The sequence below is a fragment of the Nicotiana sylvestris genome, chromosome 4 (assembly GCF_000393655.2).
Source record: "Nicotiana sylvestris chromosome 4, ASM39365v2, whole genome shotgun sequence".
Lineage (NCBI taxonomy): Eukaryota > Viridiplantae > Streptophyta > Magnoliopsida > Solanales > Solanaceae > Nicotiana > Nicotiana sylvestris.
The window spans coordinates 7,757,723-7,767,800 of NC_091060.1; the positions used below are offsets into that span (position 1 = coordinate 7,757,723).

Sequence of the window (10,078 nt, forward strand, 5' to 3'; positions counted from 1 at the left end):
TTATGCTTTTGTCTTGTGCTAAGGAAAGATCGGGTGCCAAGAGAGGGTATTTTTAGAGCGGGTAAAGGCTTGTATCGTGGGTTTTTAAAGAAAAATGTCTATGGATCAAAAGGGTTGACTAGGGATATTATCATTGGTAGGCTAGTGGAAGTTTTCAAGATATCATTCGGATCAAGTAGAGCCTATAATCACTTCTCAAGTCAAACTAAACTTAGGATTTCGTCTAGACAAACATTGAGCGCAAGTTCTAGACTAATGGCTCGGGAGTTGGACTTGCAATTTAAATTCTCACCACACAAACTATAGGATTGCTAAAGAGACAGAGTCGGGGGCCCACAACAACCTTAGCTAAGATTTTAGCAACACAATTGTCCTGAAAAACCACTTGATGATTATCGGCCAACACAAGAGTCTCAAGGTCACAACTTTCACCATCCTATATGCAACAATTTGTCTTTGACCATAGGATCAAAGGCAAATGTGTTAGGCCAAAGTGAAGCTTCGCTTGAGGCACTAGCTACTATTTACACAAAAAGCAAAAAGAAAACAAACTCAAACCCTTAAGAAGGTTGTCATGCCATCCATTATCGGGAAGAGCCACTCGGTTCACATAGTGTCCACCTTTGGAAAGAATTGTGGCATTAAGAAAACCAAAGGCTTATTGCTCGTGAAAACTCAAAATAAGAAGGTATCAAAATGAAATAAGAAGCTATGAAAGAAAAATGCGGAAAGTAGAATGAATATGTACAAGAGGGGATTTAGATGAATATACATAAGAGGGAATGAATATATACATCAGAAAGTAACTTTATATACAGACCAAAGTTGCAAAGTACAAAAAGTGAACTAAAATGGTAAAATTATGTACATACCAAAAGTAAAAAGAAAGCATAATAAAAAAGTAGTGTCATAAATACAACCCAATGTCATCAAAATAGGGCTACCCCCTCAAATGAAAGCTAGCATTGTCCTTAATGCTAACTAGCCAAAATAAGATCAATAAAAGATATAGAGTAAAGAGAAACTCCCTATTGGCCCTCTGTCTGTATGGGATCATGGGCCTGTGTCCCTGGGTCCTCGGACTTCTTGGGAACCTGTGACTGGATCCCTGTAACCTGTGTCTCCACTGGGTCCTGGGTCCTGGGCCTGAGGCTTGCTAGAGGAACCTCCCTGCGGGTCCTCCAACTCTATCATAACATCATCAGCACGGGGAATCACCCTCTTCCTCTTTGCTGGCCTCTCTGTCTCCTGCTCCGGCTCAGGCTGGGCTGCTGGAATTAGGTCATGCAATAATAGGTCTAAGGGCAACTGATCAGCCTTCAATTTCTCTACCTCCACCCTCAACCTTTTGACCGACTCCTTGGAAGCTCGAGTCTTTCTCAGTTTCTTTGTCTCCTTAGCAAGCTCCTTATTGGCCTTTCCATGAGTATCGACATCATCCAAGATCAACTTCTGGTTGTCCAGGAGCTTTTTCTGGTTGTCCAGAAGCTCCTTGAAAGTATCCTCCACTGACTGTGGAACCTGTGGCTGAGGGGGTACCGACTGAGCTACCACCGAGGTAGAAAGTACAGATAGCTTAGAAGTGGTTGTCTGCATCCAGTTGTTGATATTGGCAAGGGTCTTGTTTAGATGGTGGGAAATCAATGGGTAGGCTGAAGAGGAGGGGATATTTGGGGCAGTGGTAGTAGACGGCCCTGGGGCCATATCTGGGGTAGCTAAAGGAGGTTGAGTAGGAGCTACTACTACTACTGGCTCTTCAGACTAGCCAGTAGAAGCAGTGGATTTTCCCTTGAGATCCTTGCCTTTGGGGTTGTCATCACCCTGTAGGATGTACCAGGAAAGGTTGCCTTCGGTTTCACCTTCATATCGAATCTCCTTTTTTCTACATCGTGATCCTCAAAGTACATAGTCAGGAAATTTGGGAAGGGATAGGATCTATCACCTTCATTCACCACCCGTGTAATCACCCTGGACATAACATTCCTAATATTGATCGGGTACCCTGCCATGATAGACGCCACCAAGATAGCCCGGGAGATAGGAAGAGAGTTCTCGTGCGTGGTGGGGTCTAGCCTGCTGCACACAAATGTCTCCCACCCTTTTGCCTCGAAGTTCAGGGTTCTCCTCAAAATTTTTGACTCCCGCTGTCAACCATGCTGGGGTGGTACCAGGGATTGCCAAGTACTTTGCTAACCATGGACGGGCATCCTCCCAAATGCTACCTTTTCCAAGTATAAAGTTTCATCCTCCTCCGGGAAGCCCAGGAAGTCATTGATTGTCTTCCCATCAAACTTTATTTTCAAACTTCACACCTTAGTCACTGTAGTGCCCTTTTTGATGTGGGCAACATTAGTGTAAAACTCCTTCACCAAGTGCTCATTTTCATCCTCAACATTGCTTGTGAAATAGTCCCAGCCCCGCCTCTCTCTGAATTGCCTTTGCACATTTGGGTTGTGAGGCAGAAGATCCTTGTCAATGAATCTCCGTTCAGGTATTAACTTCCTATCTGGCACCATTCTCTGAACTTATGGTATGCCACTTCACTGACAAACCTATCTTGCCAAGCTTCTGGTTTTCTGGTTCTAGCCACCCCTCCTACTTGGGGCTCACCCCCTCCTTCTACTTCTTCTATGGGATCCTCACCTAGTGTTGAAGTTGTAGGTGAGGTAGAAGAAACATCATCACCGCTCTCAACTGAGCCCTCAAACGACTCAGAAGAAATTGCCACTGAAGCTTGAGTAGTAGGAGTGCACGGAGGTGTACCTCTCAATCTTCACCTTTTCGGCCAGTCAGGACATACTATGGCATGTAATATGAGTCGGATGCCTTCCGGGAGGGTACATACTCACTTCCCGAATGGGAAGCAGCTCTATCCACAACCCTTATTGACTTTCTGGTATCTTTGATTGACTGTCAGACTTGTGGGGTCAATCTGATCATGCCTCACTCTCCTTTGCCTTTATATTTATCACCATCGCCTCGTGATTTAACCATTATCTGGAAGGAACAGTCAGTTGAAGCTTGTTAGTATTAGAAGAATCAGTGAATGACATAATTGCAGGAAACAAAAGAAAATAGCTACAAATAGCAGACTGTAGATTACACAAAGTGCAGTGTGGCCGCAAAGGGACCACCGTGGACCGCACAAAATAGCATCGCGGTCCGCATTGAGGTGGGGTCAGACTACCTACTCTCTAATAAAGTCCATTGCGGACCACACAAATTGTAATGCGGCCGCGGTAAGGCACCGCAGACCGCAAAAAATCGACCGCGACCGCGGTCCTCAATTTTTAACTTGTTGAAGTTTCACCACCACGGTCTGCATAAAATGGCATTACGGACCGCGGAGAAGCACCGTAGACCGCAATAAATCCACTGCAGACCGCGGTAAGCCACAAGCAGTAATACCAACCTAGGGTTTTAGATTTTTCTCATTTTAAGCCTAAATGCACATATTGTGAACCCGCTAGGCAGTTAATCATTGTATTTAACTAATTAATCTTAATCTAAAAATATTATGCAACCCTAAGCTAAAAGTTGAAATAAAAAGGGAAGAAGAAGATATATAACTAATCAATTAAAAGAAAATAAATACAATTAAAGACTAAAGGAAGATTAAAAGTACCAGTAACGGGATGTAACACAGATGAATGAGAGTGAGAGATTGAATTTGTGCAGTTAGGGCGTGGATGAACAGTATTTTTCTATTTAGTGTGCAGAAGAGCGAAAAGTTTTAAATAAAGGCCTCAGGTCCTATTTATAGAAAAAGGACCTGGTGCCCACTTCACCTACCCACCGTGGACCGCACAAAATTTCACTGTGGTCCGCAGTACTCATAAGTCAGAAGCATTGGGGAGACATCCACTGCGGACCGCAAGAAATGCTCTGCGGCCGTAGTGGTCTACTGCGGACCGCACAAAATGTGTTGCAGCCACGATGGCAAACTTTAGAGAACCCCAATCTTTACCAATCAATTTTGTGGACCGCATTGAAATGTTGCCCCCGCACCAAGGCCTTTGCGGCCGCAAGAAATGCAATGCGGTTGCTGTGCAAACTTTAGAGAGTGCACATTTTTCCCAACTTGGTCCTGCACTGCATCAAAACAATCCTACACGCATCTCACAACCAGTTAGTCCAAAAGTAAATCCTACTCTAAAAAGAAAAACAAAAAGAAAAATACATGGGTTGCCTCCCAAGAAGCGTTTGATTTAACATCGTGGCACGACGCAGGTTACCATCAAATTACTTTAGATGGAGCAGTGCCACTACGTGGCTGCCATCAATTTTGCCCAGGTAGTGCTTGACTCTATGCCCATTAACTCTGAAAACCTCCCCATTTTTGTTCTTCAAGTCAAGTGCACCAAATGGAGTCACAAACACCACTTCAAAAGGTCCACTCCATTTTGACTTAAGCTTTCCTGGAAATAGACGTAACCGAGAATTGAACAAGATAACCAAACCACCCACTTTGAACTCCTTGCCACGAGCATACTTATCATGAAGGTACTTCATCTTGTCATTATACAACGACGAACTGGAGTAGGCATGGAATCGGAATTCATCAAGTTCATTAAGCTGCTCCACATGAAGATTTGCTGCCACATCCCATTCAAGATTCAGTTTCCTCAAATCCCACATGGCCTTGTGCTCTAACTCAACCGGTAGATGGCAAGATTTTCCAAACACCAACCGATAAGGAGACATACCAATCAGAGTCTTGTAAGTAGTCCTATAAGCCCAAAAGGCATCATCCAATTTCTTTGACCAATCGGTCCTATTTGCATTGACCGTCTTTGACGATATACTCTTGATTTTCCTATTTGAAACTTCAACTTGGCCACTCGCCTGAGGATGATAAGGAGTAGAAACTTTATGATTGACACCATACTTTGCAAGCAAAGTGTCAAAAGCTCTATTACAAAAATAAGACCCCACATCACTTATGATTGCATGAGGAGTGCCAAACCTAGTAAAAATGCTCTTCTTGAGAAACGCAACAACACTCTGGGCCTCATTGTTGGGTAAATCCACGGCTTCAACCCACTTTGAAACATAGTCAACCGCCACAAAAATGTATGTGTTCCCACATGAGCTAACAAACGGGCCCATAAAATCAATGCCCCATACATCAAAAATATCAACTTCAAGAATGGTATTGAGAGGCATCTCATCTTTCTTCGAAATTTCACCCGCTCTTTGATATTCGTTACACCTTTTCACAAGTTCACTTGCATCTTTGTACAAAGTTGGCCAATAAAACCCACAACTACGAACTTTTGAAGCTGTCCTTGCCCCGCCATGATGGCCACCATAGGGAGAGGAATGACAAGCCTCTAAGATACTCAATTGCTCCTCCTCCGGGACACATCTTCGGATTACACCATCCGTGCAAATCTTGAACAAGTACGGCTCATCCCAATAGAAGTCCAAACTATCTCATTTGAGCTTCTTCCTTTGGTTAGAAGAGAGCTCACACGGGATCATACTAGTCATAAGGAAATTAGCAACATCCGCAAACCATGGCATACCATTCACCGCCACTTGGTTTTCACTACCCTTCCGGTCCACAATCTCCAAATCAAACTCTTGAAGTAACAAGACCCATCGCATTAGCCTAGCTTTGGAATCCTTCTTCGTCATCAAGTACCGGAGTGCGGCATGATCGGTATGAACTATGACCTTGGCACCCATGAGATACATCCAAAATTTCTTCATTGCGAACACAATAGCCAAAAGCTCTTTCTCAGTCATCGTGTAGTTCAATTGAGCATCATCTATTGTCTTGCTCGCATAGTACAACAGATGGAATATATTTGTTCACTCTTTGACCCAAGACCGCCCCAACCGCAACATCACTCGCGTCACACATAAGCTCAAAAGGTAAGCTCCAATTTGGTGCGGTAATAATATGAGTGGTGGTTAACTTGTGCTTGAGAAGTTCAAAGGCTTGCATACATCTCTCATCGAACACGAACTTGGCATATTTTTCTAATAACTTGCATAATGGATTCACTACCTTCAAAAAGTCTTTGATAAATCTCCGGTAGAACCCCGCATGCCCAAGAAAACTTCTAACTCCCTTGATAAAAGTAGGGGGAGGGAGCCTTGAAATCACATCAATGTAGCTGGTGCATTACACAACCCAAAAGGCATCCTAGAGAAGGCAAATGTGCCATATGGAAAAGTGAAGGTGGTCTTCTCCTAATCTTCCGGAGCAATCAAGATTTGGTTGTACCCAGAATACCCATCCAAGAAACAGTAGAAGGCACGCCCAGAAAGTCGGTCTTGCATCTGATCAAGAAAAGGCAATGGAAAGTGATCCTTGCGGGTCACTTTATTCAACTTACGGTAATCCATGCACACCCCCCACCCGGTGACGGTCCTAGTAGGAATCAACTCATTTTGTGCATTGGTCGCCACGTTCAAACCACCCTTCTTTGGCACACATTGCACCGACGAAGTCCAAGAGCTATCAGAGATGGGGTACACAACCCCAACATCCAACCACTTGATCACATCCTTTTTCACAACTTCTTGCATTGCCTCGTTCAACCTTCTTTGATGTTCCAGGGAGGGCTTTGCATCATCTTCCATAATAATCTTGTGCATACATAATGCAGGGCTTATCCCCCAAATATTAGCTAAGGTCTATCCAATTGCCTTCTTCCACTTTTGGAGCACCGCCAATGTGTCATCAACTTGCATGTTAGTAAGACAAGAAGAAAGAATAACTGGCAAAGTTGAACTAGGGACTAAGAACTCATACCTAAGGTGTGGAGGCAACGACTTCAACTCCAACACCAGAGGTTCCTCAATTGAAGGTTTTGTTGGTGGAGTCTTCCTATTCTCAAGATCCAAAGAGAATTTCCTAGGCTCATAAGAGTAAGAGCCCATTCCATGCAAAGAATTCACACACTCTACTCGGCCTTCATCCTCATTTACATCAAGATTCAACAATACTGCCTCTAGAGGGTCCTCCACATTGATAGTATCATCAACTATCACTACCGTGACAAGGTCCACAAAAGAGCACACTTCAGAACTGTTGGGCTGCTTCATTGACTTGCACACATGAAAGACCACTTTCTCATCACCTACCCGGAAGGTGAGTTCCCCTGCTTTCACATCAACTAAGGTCTTCCCAGTAGCAAGGAAAGGTCTCCCCAATATGATTGGAACTTCATAATCTACTTCACAATTCAAGATCACAAAATCAGCTGGCAAGATAAATTTATCCACCCGGACAAGAACATAATCAATAATACCCAATGGTCTCTTCATAGTTCTATCTTCCATTTGCAATCTCATGGAAGTCGGCCTCGGCTGCCCAATACCCAAAGTCTTGAAAACTGAGTAGGGCATCAAGTTGATACTTGGCCCCAAATCACATAGAGCCTTAGCAAAGTCTGCACTCCCAATGGTGCAAGGAATGGTGAAAGCACTGGGATCTTCTAGATTCGGGGCCATTGAGTGCACCATTGCACTAACCTGATGGGTCATCTTGATAGTTTCACAATCCATGGATATTTTCTTTGTCACCAAATCTTTCATGAATTTAGCATAACCCGACATTTGTTCTAGAGCCTCCACCAAAGGTACATTAATGGATAAGCTCTTCATCATGTCAATAAACTTCTTAAACCGATTCTCATTTTTCTGCTTCGCGAGCCTTGAGGATAAGGTGAAGGTGACCTTGGTAAAGAAGCCTTGGCTTTAGGCACAACCATTTCCGGCATGTCTATTATGTGTTCCCTCGATGGGTTCACGTCATTCTGAGTTTCCATCTCAGCATCTTGGATATCAATTCTCACTTCCTCATTCACATTTTCATCAATCACATTCTCAACCACCAAAGGAATCTTATCTTCTTGCAACTCAACTTCATCACTCAAAATTTCTTTTTGTTTGGAGGCATTCATATCATCGCTCGTCCACTCCTTGTAGTTAATGCCATAACATACCCACACTTCGGGTTAACTACCGTATCACTAGGTAGAGCTCCCTTAGGATGAGTATTCAAGGATTGTGAGATTTGGCCTAATTGAACCTCCAAGTTTCTGATTGAAGTATTGTGGGAAGCCAACTAAGCATCAGAGTCTAGATTCTTTTTTATCATCTATTCAAACATCATTTCAATTCTCCCCATTTCATTGTTGGAAGAACTAGGACCTTGAGATGGAAATGGGGGTGGATTGTTCGGTTGTTGATACATTGGGGGCCTTTGAAAGCCTCGCCCCCGATTTCCTTGATTGCCATTATTCCAACCACTCTGATTGTTGTTACCACCCAAGTTGTTGTTATTGCCATTCCAATTACCCTGATTGTTCTGATTACCCCAATTCGAATTTTGGTTGTTGTTCCCCCAATTACTATTCCCTTATTGTTGTTGATTGCCCCAATTGCCTTGGGGTCTCCATTGTTGTTGGTTGGAAGAATTGCCCCTTTAGCCCTAATAATTATTCACATATTGCACTTCTTCATTCTGCCCATCATAACCATCATCTTGGAATCTACCACAATCATTGTCATATTGATCCGAACTCCTTTAGTTCTTTTGACCTCTTTGTCTTATTTTGTTAACTAGCATGTTGACACCCTCCATAGCATTTACTTGGCGCAGATTTTGAACTTGTTGTAAATGTGCCTTTGCTAGCTAGTTCATTATTGTTGTCAGCTCTGCTATTGCTTTACCATGATCATGGAGCTCTTTATGCAAGTGAGTGACCGTGGGGTCATTCTATGGTACATTGGCTCTACTTTTCCAAGCGGAGGATGTGTTAGCCATCTCATCAAGAATGTCACAAGCCACATCATAAGATAGCTTCATAAAATTACCCCCGGCAAGTTGGTTTACTATGCACTGATTTGTTGTGTTAATGCCCCGGTAGAATATCTGTTGTATCATTGCCTCAGTCATATCATTGTTGGGACATTCTTAACCATGGTTTTTTATCTCTCCCATATCTCATGTAGTGGTTCGGTGGGCTCCTACTTGAAAGCTAAGATCTCATCCCTCAATGCTACCATGTGCCCCGGCGAAAAAACCTTTGCAATGAATTTATCCGTCAACTCATCCCAAGTAGTGATGGAATAGTTGGGAAGTCGTTCAAACCAATCCAATGCCTTCCCTCTAGGTGAGAAAGGGAATAATCTCAACCAAAGTGCATTCTCTGACACATTAGTTTGTTTTCTCCCCCAACAGGTATCCACGAAACCTTTTAGATGTTTGTACGCATGATGATGGGGAGTACCCGTGAATCACCCTCGTTGCTCCAACAATGTCAGCATTACATTTATAATTTGAAAATTGCCCGCCCAGATTCGGGGTGGGACAATTGCACTAGCATATCCTTGGTTGGTAAGCACTCGAGGAACCATTTTTGGAGGTGGTGGGGGAGGGTCTGGAACATTATCATTGGCCTGGCGGCCTCTCCTTTGTCCTTGAGGTACAATAGGAACCTCATCATCAATATTGTCATCTACCTCCTCCGCTGGCGGAAGATCTCAAAGAGGTGCGTTATTTGCTGCCATTTTGTACCTGAATTTGCGACACACACAAATTAGTAACGCAGAATAAAAGAAGAAAAATACACAAAACTATTTAGATAGATAGCCAAAATCGTTAGCTCCCTGGCAACGGTGCCAAAAAGTGATCGGCGCATACCCTACACCACTACAAAGTGGCAAGGACGGTCGAAGCAGCTTTTACCCGAGATGGTCGGGATCGAATCCACAGGGAGCTAGAAGTGGGAATTGGATTCCTATCTAAACTAGAAATACGTAGTGCTCCTAATTACACTTCCAATAATCTTTTGTTGTTTAATACTTCTAATATATATGCTAATGATAAGCTAAATTAAACTAATAATGATTGCTTGTAAGGTTTTCTAAATAGTTAAAGAGGCACTAGGGAACTGACTTTCTCCTAGGTGAATACTTGACGGGATCTAAAGCTTAAGGCAAAGATATTATGTTGGGGATTACGATATAGCCAATGCACGAAATTACTCACTCTATACCTCTCGGTACCTTGAGTGGCTTTGCCCAAATTGACTTTCTCAATACCAATTGGGTGTCA

General features: G+C 43.2%; 1 protein-coding gene across 1 annotated transcript; it reads right to left on the minus strand.

Annotated features, from left to right (window-relative positions):
- Positions 1–2,993: 2,993 nt before the first annotated feature.
- On the minus strand, positions 2,994–4,704 carry LOC138889222 (uncharacterized). Its single transcript, XM_070172495.1, has 2 exons — positions 4,379–4,704; positions 2,994–3,078 (listed from the first exon to the last, which is right to left on the minus strand). The coding sequence occupies exons 1-2, from the start codon at positions 4,702–4,704 to the stop codon at positions 2,994–2,996; spliced, it is 411 nt and encodes a 136-aa protein (XP_070028596.1).
- Positions 4,705–10,078: the final 5,374 nt, after the last annotated feature.

What these genes read in the sequence shown, in the direction of transcription:
- LOC138889222 (XM_070172495.1), bottom strand. Translation starts at nt 4,704, where the DNA reads ATGTCTCCTTATCGGTTGGTGTTTGGAAAATCTTGCCATCTACCGGTT. An exon ending in AGTGGACCTTTTGAAGTGGT is followed by an intron (nt 3,079 to 4,378) that starts GTTTGTGACTCC and finishes TGCTATTTGTAG; the next exon opens with CTATTTTCTTTTGTTTCCTG.